Source organism: Oncorhynchus mykiss, chromosome 9 (genome assembly GCF_057628025.1).
Source record: "Oncorhynchus mykiss isolate SJ-2025 chromosome 9, ASM5762802v1, whole genome shotgun sequence".
In the NCBI taxonomy this organism is placed as follows: Eukaryota; Metazoa; Chordata; class Actinopteri; order Salmoniformes; family Salmonidae; genus Oncorhynchus; species Oncorhynchus mykiss.
Genome location: NC_143030.1, coordinates 22,320,363 through 22,345,406, shown reverse-complemented (window position 1 = coordinate 22,345,406; position 25,044 = coordinate 22,320,363). Strand labels below are relative to the sequence as shown.

The 25,044-nt window shown below is 43.2% G+C and overlaps 2 protein-coding genes across 2 annotated transcripts; both read left to right on the top strand.

Moving 5' to 3' along the window:
- The first annotated feature begins 2,730 nt into the window (after nucleotides 1–2,730).
- Nucleotides 2,731–4,520, top strand: LOC110532953 (uncharacterized). The gene is made up of 6 exons (XM_090183737.1): nucleotides 2,731–2,791; nucleotides 2,903–3,244; nucleotides 3,464–3,808; nucleotides 3,958–4,086; nucleotides 4,230–4,279; nucleotides 4,386–4,520. Exons 1-6 carry the CDS (start codon nucleotides 2,731–2,733, stop codon nucleotides 4,518–4,520), a joined length of 1,062 nt encoding a protein of 353 aa, XP_090039863.1.
- A 15,872-nt stretch (nucleotides 4,521–20,392) lies between these two features.
- LOC149980836 (uncharacterized) lies at nucleotides 20,393–22,721 on the top strand. Its single transcript, XM_090185778.1, has 2 exons — nucleotides 20,393–20,753; nucleotides 22,113–22,721. Exons 1-2 carry the CDS (start codon nucleotides 20,393–20,395, stop codon nucleotides 22,469–22,471), a joined length of 720 nt encoding a protein of 239 aa, XP_090041904.1. The 3' UTR covers nucleotides 22,472–22,721.
- Nucleotides 22,722–25,044: the final 2,323 nt, after the last annotated feature.

Below are 25,044 nucleotides of genomic sequence, written 5' to 3'. Positions count from 1 at the left end.
GTCTGGACTTTGACTTGGCCATTCTAACACCTGGATATGTTTATTTTTGAACCATTCCATTGTAGATTTTACTTTATGTTTTGGATCATTGTCTTGTTGGAAGACAAATCTCCGTCCCAGTCTCAGGTCTTTTGCAGACTCCATCAGGTTTTCTTCCAGAATGGTCCTGTATTTGGCTCCATCCATCTTCCCATCAATTTTAACCATCTTCCCTGTCCCTGCTGAAGAAAAGCAGGCCCAAACCATGATGCTGCCACCACCATGTTTGACAGTGGGGATGGTGTGTTCAGCTGTGTTGCTTTTACGCCAAACATAACGTTTTGCATTGTTGCCAAAAAGTTAAATTTTGGTTTCATCTGACCAGAGCACCTTCTTCCACATGTTTGGTGTGTCTCCCAGGTGGCTTGTGGCAAACTTTAAAAGACACTTTTTATGGATAACTTTAAGAAATGGCTTTCTTCTTGCCACTCTTCCATAAAGGCCAGATTTGTGCAATATACGACTGATTGTTGTCCTATGGACAGAGTCTCCCACCTCAGTTGTAGATCTCTGCAGTTCATCCAGAGTGATCATGGGCCTCTTGGCTGCATCTCTGATCAGTCTTCTCCTTGTATGAGCTGAAAGTTTAGAGGGACGGCCAGCTCTTGGTAGATTTGCAGTGGTCTGATACTCCTTCCATTTCAATATTATCGCTTGCACAGTGCTCCTTGGGATGTTTAAAGCTTGGGAAATCTTTTTGTACCCAAATCCGGCTTTAAACTTCTTCACAACAGTATCTCGGACCTGCCTGGTGTGTTCCTTGTTCTTCATGATGCTCTCTGCGCTTTTAACGGACCTCTGAGACTATCACAGTGCAGGTGCATTTATACGGAGACTTGATTACACACAGGTGGATTGTATTTATCATCATTAGTCATTTAGGTCAACATTGGATCATTCAGAGATCCTCACTGGACTTCTGGAGAGTTTGCTGCACTGAAAGTAAAGGGGCTGAATAATTTTGCACGCCCAATTTTTCAGTTTTTGATTTGATAAAAAAGTTTGAAATATCCAATAAATGTCGTTCCACTTCATGATTGTGTCCCACTTGTTGTTGATTCTTCACAAAAAAATACAGTTTTATATCTTTATGTTTGAAGCCTGTAATGTGGCAAAAGGTCGCAAAGTTCAAGGGGGCCGAATACTTTCGCAAGGCACTGTATATATTTAAACAACTGATAGGGACTAAACCAGACTTCTTCCTTCTCTTGTGTTCTGTACATACAGTATGCCTGTATGAATGTTTGTACAGCGGGCTTCTACAGAGACAACCTACTGTTACCATTGTAAGAATATTTTAAGATAAATACACAACGCAGATGACTAGAGGCCAAGAGGACTACAGGTCAAGAGGGCTAGAGAGCAATTGAACTAGTGTTTTTTAGAAATTCCAGTCCGGGACTCATAGCTACATGTGGCAAGTTCTCATTGGTCCAAATTGTCTATACATTGACTCTGAAACGGGATACCTGGTATTTGGTCATTGGCCCAATTTAACTGCAAGGCATTTTAATCGGTCAACCACAGGCTAGGCTTGGGTATTAACATCTGCCATCTACTTTCCAGCATAAGAACTATGATTTGTTATTTTTTAATAAATATATTTTTCTCCCCCTGATTTGCTTTTTGGTCTGTGTTATTGAAGAATAACATCAAGACAAGGCCATCTCTTTGCTTTGGACAGGCCTGGTTGGCCTTTCACTCACTACGTAGTTTCAGCAGGATGTCTATGTGGTGTCAGTGTGTTTTCTCTCATGTTTACATTGTTGATCACGAACATGACAATTAGAAACACAGTCCACTGACATACTTCATGCTATATAGCCTCTATCTATCACATGGGCCAGATTCCCAGACACAGATTATGACTAGTCCTGGACTAAAAAGCATGTTCATGTTCATTCTTGAACTATGATAGTTGATTTACAGTTTAAAGTAGAAGTTGTATTAATGTATACTAGGCTACAGATAAGAGCCCTACCGACCCAGGTGCACCCCTGACCCCTACTAAACTGTCAGGTGTTACACTTCAGATAGATCCTGATTCTGTGAATGATAGGTCATCAGACTGACATTATAAAGACTTGTTTCATCCTGTAAGTGATTCCCCCATATACACTCATGATACTCCTCCACTCTTCCCCCTGATACATATCAAGTTATGTTCTATCTATAACAGACCTCCTATGTCATCAGGAGAACTGTAACTGTTGCATGGGGTGGGGCCAAAGATATCTCAGGCACAAAACTGAGTTTGATACCAAAAGCATATAAAGCTACATACTGCAATGTGTGCTTGAAAATGTATTGCATGCTTACCAGACAACAGTATTACTTTAAACCCATTTTACTGATGGACATTTATATTTCTCGTTCCACACTGCAACCTCAGGATTGGACATCTTTGTCCACTCAGTGCCTGCAAAGTACACAATGTAAAAAAAAATATATATATATATAGATCATCATCAAGACACCCACCCTGCACAAAATATCCAATAAAGTAAGCATTGGTCCACTTTAAACGTTGATTATATGAGTAGTTTTCAGTTATGAAGACCAGGGTTGGCTGAAAAAGGCATTTACGAAAATGATGCACGTGTCCAGAACGACCAATCACCAATAAGCCCATTGTAGAAGTGTTGTCTACATAGTAGACTTTTTCCACTTAAGACACAGTTAGTAAAGAGGATGACAACATCAAAGATGATCATGGCACTGTGTATGATACTTCCACTTTTCAGAGTGATGGGTAAGTCACACATATATATTTCTCTGCTTATAGGATGTACACCTTTATTGATACAATTCATACATATATATTGAGGTATATAATGAAGTTCTGTACTTTTGTGTATTCTAGATGTGGCACAATCCTTAGCCATCCGTCTCATGTCAGCCAATGTTGGAGACACAGTGACTTTGCACTGCTTTCATGAAGGGAATTTGGCAATGCACTTCTTGTGGTACAACCAACCCTTCGGATATAATCCTCAGCTCATGTCAACCTTTTATGAGTATGAAAAGAATGCTATATTTTACCATGACTTTAAGGGTAACCCTCGTGTCTCAGTGGAAAGCGGCAATGGAATAAACCACCTAAAGATCTCAGACGTACAGCTTTCTGATTCAGCAGAATATTATTGTGGAAGTTCCTACTCCAATATGGTGGAATTTGCAGAAGGATACATTCTTATTGTAAAAGGTACAAAATACAAATTTAGAGAGAAAATAACTAGTTACTTATGGACTGCAACTAGGGGAACACCTTGAGCACTTTTTCCACTTTACCGTCTGGATACAATGATACTGAAAACAAAATTATGTATTCCCATAATCAAATATTATTTTATGTATTCAACATATGTTTAGTTAAGACCCAAACATATACTTACTGACATAATAACCTTCTTATCAGGTTCAGGATCCAGAAACACCACCGTTGTACAGCAGCCTGTGTCTGAGTCAGACCAGCCTGGAGACTCTGTGACTCTGAACTGTACAATACACACTGAGACCTGTGCAGGAGAACACAGTGTCTATTGGTTCAGACATGGCTCAGGAGAATCCCGTCCAGGAATCATTTACACCCATGGAGACAGGAGTGATCAGTGTGAGAAGAGCCCTGAGGCTGGGTCTCCTACACAGAGCTGTGTCTACAACCTCCCCAAGAGGAACCTCAGCCTCTCTGATGCTGGGACTTACTACTGTGCTGTGGCCTCATGTGGGGAGATTCTGTTTGGAAATGGGACCAAACTGGACATCAAGGGTAGGTGATACATCTTACATTTTTGTTTATATCTATTGAATAATCTACGGTGTAAAACTGCATACAGTACTAGTTATTTAGAACACATGAGAAAACATGCAATCATCCAAATAGTTACTATTCTTCTAGCACAATATTTATATTCACAGACAATGGCGCAGAACCTCTTCTGTTGGTGTATTGCCTGAGCACATCATTGAGTCTCTCATTTATCCTGATTACTGTCCTTGGCTTCATCATGTACAATATGAACAAGAGAAAGTGTCTGCAGTGTAGAGGTAAGTGAAGTCCATACCTAATAAATGAATGATGTATGTAGCAGGTTAATTCCTTCATAGAAGTTGCTCGTCTTTGATATCAGCAGATGTGTCTGTAATGGAAGAAGGAGTTGTATCATTATCGCTTCTGTGTATCTTTTCAGGACCCGTCTCTCAGACAAGAGGACCAGCAGTCTCTTCTTCAGATGCAGGGGTAAGCAGAATTCCAAATGTTGTATTACAATAAAAATATCAGTTGCTATAAATTACTATATAGCATATGGCAATATTCTCCCACCATTTTACATTGTTCTTCACAGGCCCAAGATGCAGACAGTCTCCATTATGTAGCTCTGAATCTAAAAACAACAAATCTGAGCAACAAGAAGAATAGGTCTAGAAGACAGAGAAGCAACATGGAGGAAGAGACGGTGTACTCTGGGATCAGACAGTAGAACAATAAAAGAGATTCATGAGCGCTAAGTTATTGTATTAGCTTTGTTATTGTAACTGTAGCTACTAATAAATTAAATGTATTGCTTCTCTGCCATGTGATCAGATGAATAAAACATTTAACAATAATCAAGACAAAGGAAGTTGAATGTATTTATTTGGGCCATACTCAGGCATCTTTAAGTTGTAGTGAAGAAAAGTGTTTTCCATTCTCATGCGACTAACACCGCCTCACACACACACAGCAACCTATTCACAGGTACTCTGTGGTGTGTGATGAACACAAGATGAGGAAGTCGCCAAGGCTTTGTTAGGGCCTGCTGATCTATTGTACACAAGACACATGTCTCTCTTTCTCTCTGCTCTTTACTCCCTCTCTCTCTTTTTCTCTCTTTCTGTGGTTTTCAGCCGGATGTCTCAGAACTCTTACTTCTCTCATACTGTAGGCTATACTACCTACACTTCAAGATGACCATTTCAGCAACAGTAAACCAACTGTTTTCATAAGGAAGCTTATCTATACATAGTCGATGGAAATGTATGAAAAAACAAAATTAGCTATATATTAGTAGAGATCAGTAGAGTATTCTCAATCAGTGTGATGTTAGGCCACTAGAACCATGGACCTACTAAATTACAATATCATGGGAGGGCATACTATCCATCTATTTTACTGAGTGTAAATCCTGAATGAGAGATCACTAAAAGAAGACTACTGTATTGTTGTAATGAACACGATGGCGATTGAGAGCTGGTTTCAAGCGCAGAGCGCAGCAGGAGTTTAATGTAAAGGACCACAGGACGAGGCAGGTAGCTGGGTCCAGGGACAGGAAGCAGGTCATACACAGGGCGTCCAAAAGGCAACAGTACAGGCAGGGAACAGGCTAGAAACGTCACCCGAGAGATCAGGCAGTAGGTGAATAACAGGAAATCAGATACAGGCAGGGAATAGGCAAAAGGTGTCGTTAGTGAGGCAGGCAAAAACTATCATACACGGAATGAGTAGATGATGGGAAAAACAGAGCTTCGAAGAGAAGTGTCAAAAACAAACAATACCTCACAAAGATGGGGTGCAAAGAACTGAACTAAATAGTGTGTAATAATGACATACAGGTGTGTGAACAAGTGATCAGAATTCAGGTGATTGGCATCAGGTGTATGAGAGTGTGAATTGGAAGCAGACGTTACAATTGTGTTTGCTATGTTTTCCCGATATACAGTGGGGAGAACAAGTATTTGATAACCTGCAAAATCGGCAGTGTTTCCTACTTACAAAGCATGTAGAGGTCTGTCATTTTTATCATAGGTACACTTCAACTGTGAGAGACGGAATCTAAAACAAAAATCCAGAAAATCACATTGTATGATTTTAAGTAATTAATTTGCATTTTATTGCATGACATAAGTATTTGATATATCAGAAAAGCAGAACTTAATATTTTGTACAGAAACCTTTGTTAGAAATAACAGAGATCATACGTTTCCTGCAGTTCTTGACCAGGTTTGCACACACTGCAGCAGGGTTTTTGGCCCACTCCTCCCTACAGACCTTCTCCAGATCCTTCAGGTTTCGGGGCTGTCGCTGGGCAAAATGGACTTTCACCTCCCTCCAAACATTTTCTATTGGGTTCAGGTCTGGAGACTGGCTCTGCCACTCCAGGACCTTGAGATGCTTCTTACGTAGCCACTCCTTAGTTGCCCTGGCTGTGTATTACGGGTCGTTGTCATGCTGGAAGACCCAGCCACGACCCATCTTCAATGCTCTTACTGAGGGAAGGAGGTTGTTGGCCAAGATCTCGCGATACATGGCCCCATCCATCCTCCCCTCAATACGGTGCAGTCGTCCTGTCCCCTTTGCAGAAAAGCATCCCCAAAGAATGATGTTTCCACCTCCATGCTTCACGGTTGGGATGGTGTTCTTGGGGTTGTACTCATCCTTCTTCTTCCTCCAAACACGGCGAGTGGAGTTTAGACCCACAAGCTCTATTTTTGTATCATCAGACCACATGACCTTCTCCCATTCCTCCTCTGGATCATCCAGATTGTCATTGGCAAACTTCAGACGGGCCTGGACATGCGCTGGCTTGAGCAGGGGGACCTTGCATGCGCTGCAGGATTTTAATCCATGACGGCGTAGTGTGTTACTAATGGTCCTTACACAGGTCTTGGTCATTGTGGAGAGGTTGGAGTCTGTTTGATTGAGTGTGTGGACAGGTGTCTTTTATACAGGTAACGAGTTCAAACAGGTGCAGTTAATACAGGTAATGAGTGGAGAACAGGAGGGCTTCTTAAAGAAAAACTAACAGGTCTGTGAGAGCCGGAATTCTTACTGGTTGGTAGGTGATCAAATACTTATGTAATGCAATAAAATGCAAATTAATTACTTAAAAATCATACAGTGTGATTTTCTGGATTTTTCTTTCCGTATCTCACAGTTGAAGTGTACCAATGATAAAAAATTACAGACCTCTACATGCTTTGTAAGTAGGGAAATCTGCAAAATCGGCAGTGTGTCAAATAATTGTTCTCCCCACTGTATGTTTTTGGTGAGGTGAAGTGACTGTGTGGTGATAGAAGCCCTGTGGAGGACAGTGTCATAGCATTCATGTTCCAAAAAGGCCACAATCTAAGAGTCTCTTAGACAACTGTAGCTGCAGAGATAAAGATTGAGGGAAACCCTGATTAAAACAATTGTGCTGATTTTATACAACTCAAAACGATGAGATTCTGTAGAACAATTCTGTGACGCTGAACTGTGCAAGATACACGTTAAGACCACAATTGTGCCTGAATGAGTCGTCAACAAAAATGACCTGGTCCAGTTTGACCAATCACCTGTAACTCCATTGTTGAAGTGTTGTCTACATGGGTGGACTCTTTCCACTCAAGACCCAAGTTGTGAAGAGCTGACGACTTTAAAGATGATCGCACTGTGTCTGTCACGTTCTGACCTTAGTTCCTTTGTTATGTCTTTGTTTTAGTTTGGTCAGGGCGAGAGCTGGGGTGGGTAGTCTATGTTTGTTTTTCTATGTTAAGTTTATGTGTTTGGCCTGGTATGGTTCTCAATCAGAGGCAGGTGTCGTTTGTTGTCTCTGATTGAGAATCATACTTAGGTAGCCTTTTCCCACCTGTGTTTTATGGGTGATTATTTCCTGTTTAGTGTTTTTTTCATTCGCCTCACGGGACTGTTCGTTTGTCGTTTGTTGTTTTGTTCAGTGTTCAGTTATTTTATAAAAAATATGAACACTTACCACGCTGCTTCTTGGTCTTCTCCTTCTCCCGACAACAGCCGTTACAGAATCACCCACCAACCAAGGACCAAGAAGCGTGGTATCGGGCAGCAGCGATCTCTGGACTCTTGGACGGTAAAGGACCCTGGGCACAGGTTGGGGAACATCGGCGCCCCAAGGCAGAGCTGGAGCAAAAGCTGAGCGGCGGCGATATGAGGAGGCAGCACGGCAGCCCGACAGGCACGAGAGGCAGCCCCAAAAAAACGTTTTTGGGGGGGGCACACTGGGAGTGTGGCAGAGTCAGGTTGGAGACCTGAGCTCGTTCCTCGTGCTTACCAAAAGAAGCGCCGTAATGGTCAGGCACCGTGTTATGCGGTCAAGCGCACGGTGTCGCCAGTACCGGTGGGCTGTAGGCCAGCAAGTGCCAAGCGAGAGTGGGCATCCATTGTGCCAGCCCAGCGTGTTTGGTCTCCGGTACGCCGTTTCGGCCCAGGGTATCCTGCGCCGGCTCTGCGTGCTGTGTCTCCGAGGCGCTGGGAGGGGGCAGTGCGTTCTATGCCTGCGCTCCGCCCGTGCCCGGGCGAATGTGGGTATTGAGCCGAAGGGAGAGGTGCGAGTGGTATGCACCAGGGCTCCAGTGCTCACCCACAGCCCGGTTCAGCCTGTGCCTGCACTCTGGATGGTCCGGGCTAAAGTGGTCATCCAGCCTGGAGGAGTGGTGCCAAGGCTACGCACCAGGGCTCCAGTGTTCCTCCACAGCCCGGTCCATCCGGTGCCTCCTCCAAACACCAGGCCTCCTGTACGTGTCCCCAGCCTGGTGGGTCCTGTGGCAGCCCCACGCACCAGGCTGTCTTTCCGTCTCCTCCCTCCAGGTCTGCCCGTCTGTCCTGAGCTGCCAGTGCCGCCCGTCAGTCAGGAGCAGCCAGTGCCGCCCGTCAGTCAGGAGCAGCCCGAGCCGTCCGTCAGTCAGGAGCTGCCAGGGCCGTCCGTCAGTCAGGAGCTGCCAGGGCCGTCCGTCAGTCAGGAGCTGCCAGGGCCGTCCGTCAGTCAGGAGCTGCCAGAGCCGCCCGTCAGTCAGGAGCTGCCAGAGCCGTCCTTCCCTCCGGTGTTGCCGGAATCTCAACTTACCATGCTGCGCCTTGGTCTTCTCCTTCTCCCGACAACAGCCGTTACAGTGTCTGATATTTCCACCATTTCCATGGTTAAGTATATATTTTATATTTCTCTGCTTATGTGATGATTTGGAGACATAAGGTATCCATTATTGTTCCACAGACACTTTGACAAAACATAGTTGTATTTGAGCTAATATATTTACATGTTCTCTAATTCACGTACTAGCCGAGTTGCCATCCATACGTCGGGATAGTAGTCTCATGTCAGCGAACGTTGAAGACTTTCCGTTGCTTTTATGCAGGAGACATGGACTTACATTTCTCCTGGTACAGCTATTCTCAACTGTGTTTTAAGTTTGACAGGAACAAAACATTATACCAAGAGTTTAAGGATAACCTTCACTTCTCAGTGGAAAATGGCCAAAACAAGAGTCACCTAAGGATCTCAACATGCATCTCTCTGCTTCAGGCACTTGCTGAAATGAGGTGGAGTTTGGAGGAGCCGTTCTCATTGTAAAAGGTAAGGAGACAGATTTTGTTTTGTTTGTGTAAATCAGAATTGACATATATACAGTGTAAATAAGAAAGTATTCTCTTATTGGTCAGATAATTAAGGATTTTTTTAATTTTTTTAATTACGGGAGAATACTTGCTACAGTAATATTCTAGAGATGCAATGTGTTTATTGGCCTTCTTGTCAAAGGATCCAGAAGCATTTCTGTGCATCAACAGCCTGTGTCTGAGTCAGTCCAGCCAGGAGACTCTGACTCTGAACTGTACATTACAGTGTCTAATGGTTCAGACATGGTTCAGGAGAATCCCATCCAGGAATAATTTACACCCATGGAGACAGGAGTGATTGGTATGAGAAGAGTCCAGAGGCTGGGTCTCCTACACAGAGCTGTGCCTCTAACCTCCCCAAGAGGAACCCCAGCTGCTGTGTGTGTGTGTGTGTGTGTCAATGTTTGTGTTGCTTCACAGTCCCCGCTGTTCCATAAGGTGTATTTTATCTGTTTTTTTTTTAAATCTAATTTTACTGCTTGCTTCAGTTACTTGATGTGGAATGTAGTCATGGCTCTGTCGTACTGTGTGACTTCTATAGTCTGTTCTGGACTTGGGGACTGTGAAGAGACCTCTTGTGGCATGTCTTGTGGGGTATGCATGGGTGTCCGACAGCTCGGTGCATTCAACATGTCCTTTCATAAATAAACGTAGTGAGGAAGTCAATGAAGTCAATCTCTCCTCTACTTTCAGCCAGGAGAGATTGATATTATTAATATTAGCTCTCTGTGTACATCCAAGTGCTGCCCTGTTCTGAGCCAATTGCAATTTTCTTAAGTCCTTTTTTGTGGCCCCTGACCACACGTCAGAACAGTAGTCAAGGTGTGACAACTAGGGCCTGTAGGACCTGCCTTGTTTATAATGTTGTTATGAAGGTAGAGCATCGCTTTATTATAGACAGATTTCTCCCTGTCTTAGCTACTACTGCATCAATATGTTTTGACCATGACAGTTTACAATCTAGGGTTACTGCAAGCAGTTTAGTCATCTCAACTTGCTATATTTCCACATTATTTATTACAAGATTTACTTTAGGTTTTAGTGAGTGTTTTGTTCCATATACAATGCTTTTAGTTTTAGACATATTTAGGGCTAACTTATTCCTTGCCACCCACTCTGAAACTAACTGCAGCTCTTTGTTGAGTGTTGCAGTCATTTCAGTCGCTGTAGTAGCTGACTTGTATAGTGTTGAGTCATCCGCATACATAGACACTCTGGCTTTACTCAAAGTCAGTGGCATGTCATTAGTAAAAAATTTAAAAAGCAAGGGGTATCTGACTACCATCATATTCCTGACTCTAACTGGATTATATTTGAGTCTTCCATTAAAGAACACCATCTTTGTTCTGTTAGACAAGTAACTCTTTATCAACATTATAGCAGATGATGTAAAGCCATAACACATACGTTTTTCCAGCAGCAGACTGTGATCGATAATGTCAAAAGATTCACTGAAGTCTAACAAGACAGACCCCACAATCATTTTATCATCAATTTCTCTCAACCAATCATCGGTCATTTGTGTAAATGCTGCGCTTGTTGAGTGTCCTTCCCTATAAACATACTGAAATTATTTTGTCAATTTGTTTATTGTGAAATAGCGTTGTATCTGGTCAAACACAATTTTTTCCAGAAGTTTACTAAGGGATGGTAACAGGCTGATTGGTCGGCTATTTGAGCCAGTAAAGGGGGCTTTACTATTCTTGGGTAGCGGAATGACTTTAGCTTCCCTCCAGGCCTGAGGGCACACACTCTCTAGTAGGCTTAAATTGAAGATGTGGCAAATAGGACTGGCAATATCGCCTGCTATTATCCTCGGTCATTTTCCATCCAGATTGTCAGACCCCGGTGGCTTGTCATTGATGATAGACAACAATACTTTTTTCACCTCTTCCACACTGACTTTACGGAATTCAAAAGTACAATTCTTGTCTTTCATAATTTGGTCCGATACACTTGGATGTGTAGTGTCAGCGTTTGATGCTGGCATGTCATCCCTAAGTTTGCTTATCTTGCCAATGAAAAAGTCATTAAAGAAGATTTCATTATCAGTGGGCTTTGTGATGAACGAGCCATCTGATTCAATGAATGAAGGAGCCGAGTTGGCTTTTTTTCCAAACTTTTCATTTAAATTGCCCCAAAATTGCCTTTGTACTATCATTCTTTATATAATTTATCTTTGTTTCATAGTGTAGTTTATTTGTATTTAGTTTAGTCACAGTCTTAATTTGCAGTATGTTTGCCAATCAGTTGGGCTGCCAGACTTAATTGCCACACTCTTTGCCTCATTCCTCTCAACCATACAATTGTTCAATTCCTCATCAATCCAAGGGGATTGAACAGTTTTTACAGTAATTTTCTTAATGGGTGCGTGCTTATTAGTAACTGGAATAAGTAGTTTCATAAATGCATCAAGTGCAGCGTCTGGTTGTTCCTCATTACACATCACAGACCAGCAAATATTCTTCACATCATCAACATATGATTCACTACAAAACCTCTTAAACCTCTTAAACACTATATTAGGCCCAGCCTTTGGAAATGTGGTTTTCCTAGATATGGCTATTATATTGTGATCACTACATCCTATGGATTTGGATACTGCTTTAAAGCAAATATCTGCAGCATTAGTAAAGATGTGATAAATACATGTTGATGATTCAATACTTGTGTTGTTTGTAAACACCCTGGTAGGTTTACTGACAACCTGATCCAGGTTGCAGGCACTAGTTACAGTTTGACGTTTTTTATTATTGAGTGGGCAGCTTGATGAGAGCCAGTCAATATTTAAATCACCCAGAAAATATACTTCTCTGATTTCACATACATTATAAAGCATTTCACATATATTTTCCAGATACTGACTGTTAGCACTTGGTAGTCTATAGCAGCTTCCCACAAGAAAGGGTTTTAGGTGAGGTAGATGAACCTGTAGCCATATTACTTACCAGTACATATTACAGTATTTAACATTAGATTGTCTCTACGCTTTACAGGAATGTGGTTCTGAATATAGACCGCAACACTGCCTCCGTTGGCATTTCTGTCTTTTCGGTGGATGTTATAACCATGTATCATCAATGGTATTTTCTAAGTGAGTTTCAGAGTCAGAATATGAATGTCATCTGTTACAAGCAGGCTATTGACTTTGTGGACCTTGTTTTACAGGCTACATATGTTAATATGGGTTCTTTTTTAGCACTTCTGTCTTGCTTGAATATTTTTTTATGCTTTACTGGGAAGCTTATCAGAGGTAGACTTACTCATGTTATTTACATTGGAGCTGATAGTGCAGGGTGAGCTGCATAAAGTGGTTTTCCTACTATTGCACACCGCCTCAGTGCTAACAGTGTAACACTGGTTTATAGGCTCATGATTACTGCTTACAATAGCTGTAGGATAAACAGATGTATTCGGTGTAATTAGGGGTACATACATTAAATTACTTACATTACAATATTAATGTTACACTGTATTTCTGATCAATTTTATGTTATTTTAATGGACAAAAAAGTTGCTTTTCTTTCAAAAACAAGGAAATTTCTAAGTGGCCCCAAATGTTTAGAACGGTAGTGTATGTATGTATGTAGCATAATGTATTTACAGTTCTGTAAAGTACTGGTGACAAAATAAGCATTCTGATTATTGCATAGATTGTGATGGACACCTATGATGTGTGTAAAACAATGTTTTATGTTGTACTGACTATAATGAGCTAATGCTAAGCTATTTGCCAGCTATGTGTGGTGCTATGTTTGTTGACATTATCTTCTTGTAACTAGGCGGCAGTATTTTCATTTTTGGAAAAATAACGTTCCCAAAGTAAACGGGCTATTTTGTCAGGACAAGATGCTAGAATATGCATATATTTGACAGCTTAGGATAGAAAACACTAAAGTTTCCAAAACTGTAAAAATATTGTCTGAGTATAACAGAACTGATATTGCAGGCAAAAGCCTGAAAAATCCAATCCGGAAGTGACTCATGTTTTGAAAGCTCTGCGTTCCAATGCGTCCCTATTGAGCAGTGAATGGGCTATCAACCGGATTCCTTTTTCTACGTATTCCCCAAGGTGTCTACAACATTTGACGTAGTTTCATGCCTTTATGTTGAAGAATGAGCGTAAGCGACAACATTGCGTAAGTGGCCACCTGATGGCTCTCAGAGTGATTCTTGCATAAAAAACAGAGGTAGCCATTTTTCCTCTCGGTCCTACTGAAAAGCCAATTGTCCCGGTGGATATATTTTCAAATAGATATTTGAAAAACATTTGAGGATTGATTATAAACAACTTTAGCCATGTTTCTGTCTATTTTGGAGCTAATTTTGAATATTTTTCGGCCAAACGTGAAGAACAAATTTTGCCTACAAAAATAATATTTTTTGAAAAAAGGAACATTTGCTATCTAACTGGGAGTCTCGTGAGTGAAAACATCCGACGCTCATCAAAGGTAAACAATTTAATTTGATTGCTTTTCTGATTTTTGTTGTCTGCTGCTAGCTAGGCATAATGCTATCTATACACAAATGCTTGTCTTGCTTTGGCTGTAAAGCATATTTTCAAAATCTGAGATGACAGGGTGATTAACAAAATGCTAAGCTGTGTTTCAAAATATTTCACTTGTGATTTCATGAATATGAATATTTTCTTGTCATATTTATGTCCGTTGCGTTATGCTAATTAGTGTCAGTCGATGATTACGCTCCCGGATCCGGGATGGGTAGTTACAACAATGCATTCTGGGTGTCACGTAAACGTCTGTCAGACCAAAGATGTTATAATGAGGTGAAGGAATTTTTCACTCATCTTTCAGGTAAAATTCCGGAAGTGAATGAAGGGAAGTTAATGATCGTAGATGACACACCCCCTTCAACATGCATACTATAAACAGATAAAACTCATCTTATCTCCTCTTATTATCATAAACTACCCATCTCGGATTACTTTTGATTTCTAGAAAGTGTTTTACTCAATTATTTAGATCAATGGTGAGCTCACCCAAAACATGATTCATTATTAATAGTAATTGCCATTAGCTAATTCATATTGTAGTTTCGGTCAGCCGAGAGCTATAAAAATATGACCACTTGTGTTATGTCAATCTTTCCTCAGTTAGCGCTAGGACAAATGTAGCCTACATTGTCCTGTTTCGATGATTGTGTTATGCTGTAGCTACTTCTGTGAATGTTTGAACATTGCATCCACAATAAAATGGTCACATTCTGTATATAACTTTGTAAGGACTGTTTGCGCAAAATGTTTCTGTGAAAAAAACAGTGTGGCCAGCTCAAATGCTGATTGTTGCGTCAATCGAAACTGGACGTTCTAAATAATCGTGCTAATCACACTGGTTTAAGCGTACGCTGCTGAGACCACTGTAGAATGATCACACCCATATGTTGGTTTGTTAGTACGTATGAAAAGTGTAACAGCTTCTAACCCCAAGTCATAAGACTGCTGAACAACTAAACTAACCAAATGGCCACCCGGACTATTTACATTGAACCCCCCCCACCAATGAACTCGCTGTTTATAATCTATGCATAGTCACTTTACAAATGACGTCGATTAACCTGTCCCCCCGCACATTGTCATGGTACCCCCTGTATATAGCCTCGTTATTGTTATGTACATTTCTTGTGTTGCCTTGTGAATGATTAGATTTTATTTTACTTTAGTTTATTTAGTAAATATTTTATTAACTCTATTTCTTGAACAGCATTTTTGGTTAAGGGCTTGTATGTAAGTTAGCACTTCACGGTAAGGTTCACAACTGTATTCGGTGCATGTGACAAATAACATTTTGCTTTGATTTATGTACAGTATGCCTGTATGAATGTTTGTCCAGAGGGCTTCTGCAGAGACAACCTACTGTTACCATGCTAAACCCACCCACTCAACATGCATTCAGTGAGCTTTTCACAGTTATCTGAACACTTTGGTCTGCTGTGAGCTCAAGACGAGGCCATATCTACACTTTCTACTGTCACGACTTCTGCCGAAGTCGTTGCCTCCTTGTTCGGGCGGTGCTCGGCGTTCGACGTCACCGGTCTTCTAGCCATCATTGATTATTTTTATTTTTTTCCATTGGTTTTGTCTTGTCTTCCCACACACCTGTTTTCAATCCCATTCATTAACTGTTGTGTATTTAACCCTCTGTTTCCCCTCATGTCTTTGTCAGAGTGTTTTATTGTCAGTGTTGTTTATTTGTTGTATTGGTGCGCGACGGGTCCTCGTACCATGTTTTTTCATGTCTGTACTATTTAGTGTTATGGAGCATGTTCTGTGGACAGTTATTAAAAGACTTCATTTACACTCTATTTCGACTCTCCTGCGCCTGACTTCCTTGCCACCTATACCCACGGCGCTGACACCTACTACACACTCTGTGGTTTTCAGCAGGATGTCTATGTGGTGTCAGTCAGTTGGTCTCATTCTTTGTTGTTCTCCCCCATCACAATTAGAAACACAGCTCTACTGAAGTACTGCATGCCATGTAGCGGAACACAGTATCTTATCACTTACAAGATCATAGGTTTTATACATTGTTGAACAGCAATCATTAGTTTACAGAGTGTAGAGATGAAGGTGTATCCAGGAAACAGCTAAGACCCCTACCCACCAGTGGAGGCTCCTCAGACGAGGAAGGGGAGGACCATCATCAGTGAATTTCATTTTAAAAAAAGTTAAACATTTAAAGTCATCCTTTTTAGATAAAACTATATGAAATATATCCACGTCACCAAATAGTTGATTAAAACACACTGTTTTGAAATGAAGGTCTACAGTAGCTTCAACATCACTCTAAGGTATTGTAGCTCCATAGTGTAGCCGGAGGACAGCTAGCTTCCGTTCTCCTCTGGGTACATTGACTTCAATACAAAACCTAGGAGGGTCATAGTTCTCACCCTCTTCCATAGACTTACACAATAATGACAACATACCTGCATTTTCCAATAGAAACACGTGTTTGCAACTGTTGGACTAATGATTACACCCTATATCAGCTAGATGCAGGCTAGAGTGTGCAAGGCGGTATTGAATGTGTCGCTGTCTGTCCATGCATCACTGTCTAATTTTTCTCTCGACCTGCGTGTCCCTATGTTGTAAACTTTCATTCATGGGCCAGGTTGTAGCAACATGACGGGTATAGGGAAATTTGAGGATCATGTAGTAGCCTAAACACATTGTTACATTGAACTGGGTTAATGGTGTTTAACTTATTATTATTATTTTTTTTTTCATGCCACTAAAATCCCCTGACATACACAGCAATCTATGAACACATGAATATGTGTTCCTGCTTTGTTAGTGCCTCCTGGCCTTTTGCACACACAGGGCACTCTACTCTCGCTTTCTTCCTATCTCTCTGTTTCTCTATTTCTGTGTTTTTTAGCCAGATGTCTAAGAGCTGTTACCTCTCTCATACTGAACTTAGTCTATACTAGACTTGCCCTTCACGTTGACCATTTTTGTAACCAACAGTAAACCAACTCTTTTAATGAGGCAGCTTATCTATACCAAGTCAACTGAAATCGGTGAAAAAACACAATTAGGTTTTTAGTAGGTCAATTGACCTAGGATCAGTAGTTCTTAGTCAAATATCAAACCCTGATTTTAAGTGTGGTGTTAGGCCACTAGAACCATTGTCCTACTCAATAACAATATCATAGGAGGGCATTCTATCCATCTATTCTACTGAGTGTAAATCCTGAATGAGAGATCACTAAAGGAAGACTAATGCATTGTGTTTGCTGTGTTTTTTCTATATGTTTTTGGTGAGGTGAAGTAGCTGTGTGGTGATAGAAGCCCTAGAGGATGAAAATGGCATAGCATGTGTGTGCCTCTAGAAAGTCACACACAACTACGAGTCTCTTAGACCAAAGAAGCTGCAGTGATGAAGAAGGGATGTCGAACTTTAATGATTAGTGATCAATTTGAAAGATCAATCTATAAGGATCAGAATCTACCTATAAAACATATTCTGAGGCAGTCCAGCCAGGAAACTCTGAGACTGAGCTGAACAAGACACATGAGAAGTCCATGAGCGCACCCTGAATGAGGCGTCAACAAAAATTATGCGTCCAGTTCAACCAATCACCAATATCCACATTGTTGAAGTGATGTCTACACGGGTAGACTCTTGCCACCCAAGACACAGTAAGGAAAGAGTATGACAAATTCAAAAATGATCGCACTGTGTCTGATATTTCCACTTATCGTAGAGAGGGGTAAGTCAATCAATCAATCAATCAAATTTATTTTATATAGCCCTTCGTACATCAGCTGATATCTCAAAGTGCTGTACAGAAACCCAGCCTAAAACCCCAAACAGCAAGCAATGCAGGTGAAGAAGCACGGTGGCTAGGAAAAACTCCCTAGAAAGGCCAAAACCTAGGACGAAACCTAGAGAGGAACCAGGCTATGTGGGGTGGCCAGTCCTCTTCTGGCTGTGCCGGGTGGAGATTATAACAAAACATGGTCAAGATGTTCAAATGTTCATAAATGACCAGCATGGTCGAATAATAATAAGGCAGAATAGTTGAAACTGGAGCAGCAGCACAGTCAGGTGGACTGGGGACAGCAAGGAGTCATCATGTCAGGTATTCCTGGGGCATGGTCCTAGGGCTCAGGTCCTCCGAGAGAGAGAAAGAAAGAGAGAATTAGAGAGAGCATATGTGGGATGGCCAGTCCTCTTCTGGCTGTGCCGGGTGGAGATTATAACAGAACATGGCCAAGATGTTCAAATGTTCATAAATGATCAGCATGGTCGAATAATAATAAGGCAGAACAGTTGAAACTGGAGCAGCAGCACAGCCAGGTGGACTGGGGACAGCAAGGAGTCATCATGTCAGGTAGTCCTGGGGCATGGTCCTAGGGCTCAGGTCCTCCGAGAGAGAGAAAGAGAGAAGGAGAGAATTAGAGAACGCACACTTAGATTCACACAGGACACCGAATAGGACAGGAGAAGTACTCCAGATATAACAAACTGACCCTAGCCCCCCGACACATAAACTACTGCAGCATAAATACTGGAGGCTGAGACAGGAGGGGTCAGGAGACACTGTGGCCCACTCCGAGGACACACCCGGACAGGGCCAAACAGGAAGGATATAACCCCACCCACTTTGCCAAAGCACAGCCCCCACACCACTAGAGGGATATCTTCAACCACCAACTTACCATCCTGAGACAAGGCTGAGTATAGCCCACAAAGACCTCCGCCACGGCACAACTTAAGGGGGGGGCGCCAACCCAGACAGGATGACCACATCAGTGACTCAACCCACTCAGGTGACGCACCTCCTCCAGGGACGGCATGAGAGAGCCCCAGTAAAGCCAGTGACTCAGCCCCTGTAATAGGGTTAGAGGCAGAGAATCCCAGTGGAAAGAGGGGAACCGGCCAGGCAGAGACAGCAAGGGTGGTTCGTTGCTCCAGAGCCTTTCCGTTCACCCTCCCACTCCTGGGCCAGACTACACTCAATCATATGACCCACTGAAGAGATGAGTCTTCAGTAGAGACTTAAAGGTTGAGACCGAGTTTGCGTCTCTGACATGGGTAGGCAGACCGTTCCATAAAAATGGAGCTCTATAGGAGAAAGCCCTGCCTCCAGCTGTTTGCTTAAAAATTCTAGGGACAATTAGGAGGCCTGCGTCTTGTGACCGTAGCGTACGTGTAGGTATGTACGGCAGGACCAAATCAGAGAGATAGATAGGAGCAAGCCCATGTAATGCTTTGTAGGTTAGCAGTAAAACCTTGAAATCAGCCCTTGCTTTGACAGGAAGCCAGTGTAGAGAGGCTAGCACTGGAGTAATATGATCAAATTTGTTGGTTCTAGTCAGGATTCTAGCAGCCGTATTTAGCACTAACTGAAGTTTATTTAGTGCTTTATCCGGGTAGCCGGAAAGTAGAGCATTGCAGTAGTCTAACCTGGAAGTGACAAAAGCATGGATTAATTTTTCTGCATCATTTTTGGACAGAAAGTTCCTGATTTTTGCAATGTTACGTAGATGGAAAAAAGCTGTCCTTGAAATGGTCTTGATATGTTCTTCAAAAGAGAGATCAGGGTCCAGAGTAACGCCGAGGTCCTTCACAGTTTTATTTGAGACGACTGTACAACCATTAAGATTAATTGTCAGATTCAACAGAAGATCTCTTTGTTTCTTGGGACCTAGAACAAGCATCTCTGTTTTGTCCGAGTTTAAAAGTAGAAAGTTTGCAGCCATCCACTTCCTTATGTCTGAAACACATTCTTCTAGCAAGGGCAATTTTGGGGCTTCACCATGTTTAATTGAAATGTACAGCTGTGTGTCATCCGCATAGCAGTGAAAGTTAACATTATGTTTTCGAATAACATCCCCAAGAGGTAAAATATATAGTGAAAACAATAGTGGTCCTAAAACGGAACCTTGAGGAACACCGAAATTTACAGTTGATTTGTCAGAGGACAGACCATTCACAGAGACAAACTGATATCTTTCCGACAGATAAGATCTAAACCAGGCCAGAACTTGTCCGTGTAGACCAATTTGGGTTTCCAATCTCTCCAAAAGAATGTGGTGATCGATGGTATCAAAAGCAGCACTAAGGTCTAGGAGCACGAGGACAGATGCAGAGCCTCGGTCCGATGCCATTAAAATGTCATTTACCACCTTCACAAGTGCCGTCTCAGTGCTATGATGGGGTCTAAAACCAGACTGAAGCATTTCGTATACATTGTTTGTCTTCAGGAAGGCAGTGAGTTGTTGCGCAACAGCCTTTTCTAAAATTTTTGAGAGGAATGGAAGATTCGATATAGGCCGATAGTCAATATTTTATATTTCACTGTTTATGTGATGTCCACTCTTGATTTAGAGGCATGAGGCATCCCTTTTTAATGCTTTTGAACAGTTTGACAATCCAAAGTTGTATTTGGGGTTACCTATATTATATAGCAGACAATATACTTTTATGTTCTCTAGTTCATATGGTAGCTGGGATTAAGTCCTCATCCATACGTCAGGAGAATGATCTCATCTCTGCCAACGTTGGAGACACAGTGATTTTGCGTTGCTTCTATGAAGGCGACATGGTAGTAATTTCCTCCTGGTACAAGCAAACCTTAGGAGAAAAACTTCAGCTCTTCTCAACCTTCTATAACAATGAGAGTGATGCTACGTTTCACCATAAGTTTAAGGATAATCCTCGTTTCTCAGTGCGAAGCGGCAAAGAAGTGAATCACCTAAGGATCTCCGACATCGAACTCTCGGATTCAGCAACATACTACTGTGGGAGCACTTATAACAACATCATGGAATTTGGAAAAGGAACCATTGTCATTGTAAAAGGTAAAACATCTGAATTTATAAAGAACATTTGCGTTAACCTCTTGAATGATAATGCAACATTTTGATTTCCGCCTAAAGAGACATACTCAAAAGTAATTATTGTGCATGTTATGGCCATAAACAATAACCAGTGATGTTTAAGAAGTTCTAGAAAGCTCTAGAACTCACCTTTCTGGTAAAAAAAATAGTTACACATTGCTGAGGTGTACTCACTTTTAAGGACACAAGCTCAAGTACATATTACAAATATTATGAATATGTACAAATATTTTTTTTCCTACTCTACAAAACTAGGGGAAAAGAGCTTGAAATCACTGAAATGCTTTCTAAATATAGTAACAATCAAATTATAAATATCTTACTTTAAGATTTCACCTTTCTTATAACTACAAAGTACTATAAATATGATCATATTTAGTGACAGTACAAATTTGGCTCCATTTCACGTGAGAACATTTTCTGCCAAGCCTCCTCTGAGCGGCGAAGAGACACCATTCAAATTGCTGCAGACTCGTTACAACTTCAGCTTTACTCACAAACTGATTTCGTCTTCTGTAACCAAGAGAAAGTGACCGTGTTTCAATCTCATTAAATTATTTAGTATTAGGTTGAGAGCTCTAAATCCGTCTGAGAATATCACCGTGAGATTAAAGCATGATTGCTGAAATCGCTAGACTGTCCAATAATATCTACCTGTGGACTGCAGTAACTACACGCTGCACCCACTACGTTCCTCACTCACTGCAATTGAGGGGACCTTCAACAGTACGATGCAATTAGCATTTTCGGTACATGCCGCGCCCACTAGCATTACGTCACTACAAGTTTAACGTCACTACATGAACACTAGCTAGCTAGTACACATGCCGTATCTGCTGGATCAGACCCTGTTGAACCCAACTCTTGCGTGGCACTACTTGATGGGCACAGTCTGCGGTCCACAGATAGATCCTACTCAGATTGTCCCCTTTCATATAGCAGCTCCATCACTCAGAGGGAGAGCAAATTGATTCTTTGTCTGGATAGGCCAGAAAAAGTGACACATCATTTACCTATGCAAATGTGGGTGGGAAACCTCAAACTTGTAGTCAGCTCCTCTGACAGAGTGGTAGCAGAGAGCAGACAGACTGGGCCATCTGGCACTATAAAGCACTGGACCCTAGGACGTTCACAGAGCGCTTTTTACACCAAAATGTCAACCTGAACCGGCCCACAGCCAATCAATGTCCCCTATATAGGGGACTTAACATCTACTAACAATTTATATCAGGTATTTACATATCAGATATCACTGTACGTATTCAACAAATGTTGAGTTCAAACATTGGAAACAGATTTTCTGACAATCTTTCTTATCAGGTTCAGGTTCTAGAAACACGACTGTGCTCCAGCAATTTATTTCTGGGTCAGTCCAGCCAGGAGACTCTGTGACTCTGAACTGTACAATACACACTGAGACCTGTGCAGGAGAACGCAGTGTCTATTGGTTCAGACATGGCTCAGGAGAATACCATCCAGGAATCATTTACACCCATGGAGACAGGAGTGATCAGTGTGAGAAGAGCCCTGGGGCTGGGTCTCCTACACAGAGCTGTGTCTACAACCTCCCCAAGAGGAACCTCAGCCTCTCTGATGCTGGGACTTACTACTGTGCTGTGGCCTCATGTGGGGAGATAGTGTTTGGCAATGGGACCAAGCTGGACATCAAGGGTAGGTGATACATCTTACATTTTTGTTTATATCTATTGAATAATCTACAGTGTAAAACTGCATACAGTACTAGTTATTTAGAACACATGAGAAAACATGCAATCCTCCATATAGTTACTATGCTTCTAGCACAATATTTATTTTCACAGACAATGGTGCAGAACCTTTTCTGTTGGTGTATTGCCTGAGCTCAGCATTGGGTCTCTCATTTATCCTGATTACTGTCCTTGGCTTCGTCATGTACAATATGAACAAGAGAAAGTGTCTGCAGTGTAGAGGTAAGTGAAGTCCATACCTAATAAATTAATGATGTATGTAGCAGGTTAATTACTTCATAGAAGTTGCTCTTCTTTGATATCACCAGATGTATCTCTTATGGAAAATGGAGTTGTATCTTTTTTTATCTATGTTTCTTTTCAGGACCCGTCTCTCAGACAAGAGGTCCAGCAGTCTCTTCTTCAGATGCAGGGGTAAGCAGAATTCCAAATGTTGTATTACCATGAAATGTTACAAATAACATATAATAACATTCTCCCTCCATTTTATATTGTTCTTCACAGGCTCAAGATGCAGACAGTCTCCATTATGTAGCTCTGAATCTAAAAACAAGAAGAATAGGTCTCGAAGACAGAGAAGCAACATGGTGTCACACCCTGACCTTAGTTTGCTTTGTATGTTCTATGTTTTGTTTGGTCAGGGTGTGATCTGAGTGGGCATTCTATGTTGGATGTCTTGTTTGTCTGTTTCTGTGTTTGGGCCTGATATTGTCCTCAATCAGAGGCAGGTGTTAGTCATTGTCTCTGATTGGGAGCCATATTTAGGTAGCCTGTTTTGTGTTGGGTTTGGCGGGTGATTGTTCCTGTCTTTGTGTTTGTTACACCAGATAGGGCTGTTTTCAGTTTTTCACATTTCTTGTTTTGTATATTGTTCATTTATCATCTTCATTAAAGATGTATCACAATAACCACGCTGCGTTTTGGTCCGCCTCTCCTTCAACAGAAGAATCCCGTGACAGAATCACCAAGCGGCGTGGTAACGGGCAACAGCAACAGCGATGTCAGGATTTCGGGACATGGGAGCAGAATCTGGACTACACAACTTGGGAGGAGATAGACAGATGGGCGGTCGACCCAGGGAGAGTGCCGGAGCCCGCCTGGGATTCGATGGAGCAGTGCGAGGAAGGTTACAGGAGAATGAGGTTGGCGAAGCGAACACGGCTGGCAAGGAAGCCCGAGAGGCAGCCCCAAAAATGTATTGGGGGGGAGCACACAGGAAGTATGGCGAAGCCAGGAGCTAGGAGACCTGAGCCAACTTCCTTTGCTTACCGGAGGGCGAGAGAGACCGGGCAGGCACCGTGTTATGCTGTGGAGCGCACGGTGTCCCCAGTGCCGGTGCCTAGCCCGGTGTGGTACATACCAGCTCATTCCAGAGGCGCCAGAGCTCCTCAGTCCAGCGCTGCCAGAGCCTTCCTCTCCAGCGTCGCCGGAGATACCCGTCTGCCCAGCGCCATCAGAGTCGCCCGTCTGCCCAGCGCCATCAGAGTCGCCCGTCTGCCCAGCGCCATCAGAGTCGCCCGTCTGCCCAGCGCCGCCTGAGCCGCCCGTCTGCCCAGCGCCGCCTGAGCCGCCCGTCTGCCCAGCGCCGCCTGAGCCGCCCGTCTGCCCAGCGCCGCCTGAGCCGCCCGTCTGCCCAGCGCCGCCTGAGCCGCCCGTCTGCCCAGCGCCGCCTGAGCCGCCCGTCTGCCCAGCGCCGCCTGAGCCGCCCGTCTGCCCAGCGCCGCCTGAGCCGCCCGTCTGCCCAGCGCCGCCTGAGCCGCCCGTCTGCCCAGCGCCGCCTGAGCCGCCCGTCTGCCCAGCGCCGCCTGAGCCGCCCGTCTGCCCAGCGCCGCCTGAGCCGCCCGTCTGCCCAGCGCCGCCTGAGCCGCCCGTCTGCCCAGCGCCGCCTGAGCCGCCCGTCTGCCCAGCGCCGCCAGTGCCGCCAGTCTGCAAGGAGCCGCCAGTGCCGCCAGTCTGCAAGGATCTGCCGGGGCCGCCAGTCTGCCAGGATCTGCCAGAGCCGCCAGTCAGCCAGGATCTGCCAGAGCCGCCATTCAGCCAGGATCTGCCAGAACCGCCATTCAGCCAGGATCTGCCAGAGCAGCCAGTCAGCCAGGTTCTGCCAGAGCCGCCAGCCAGTACCGAGCTGCCCCTCTGTCCTGAGCTGCCCCTCTGTCCCGAGCTGCCCCTCAGTCCAGTGGGTTCATTTAGAAGGGTCGCCGTGGTTAGGAGGCCACGGAAGCGGACAATGGGGTGGACTAAGACTATGGTGAAGTGGGGGCCACGTCCAGCACCAGAGCCGCCACCGCGGACAGATGCCCCCCTCCCAGACCCTCCCCAATAGGTTCAGGTTTTGCGGCCGGAGTCCGCACCTTGGGGGGGGGGGGGGGGGGCTTGTTTTGTATATTGTTCATTTATCATCTTCATTAAAGATGTATCACAATAACCATGCTGCGTTTTGGTCCGCCTCTCCTTCAACAGAAGAATCCCGTGACACATGGAGGAAGAGACGGTGTACTCTGGGATCAGACAGTAGAACTGGATAA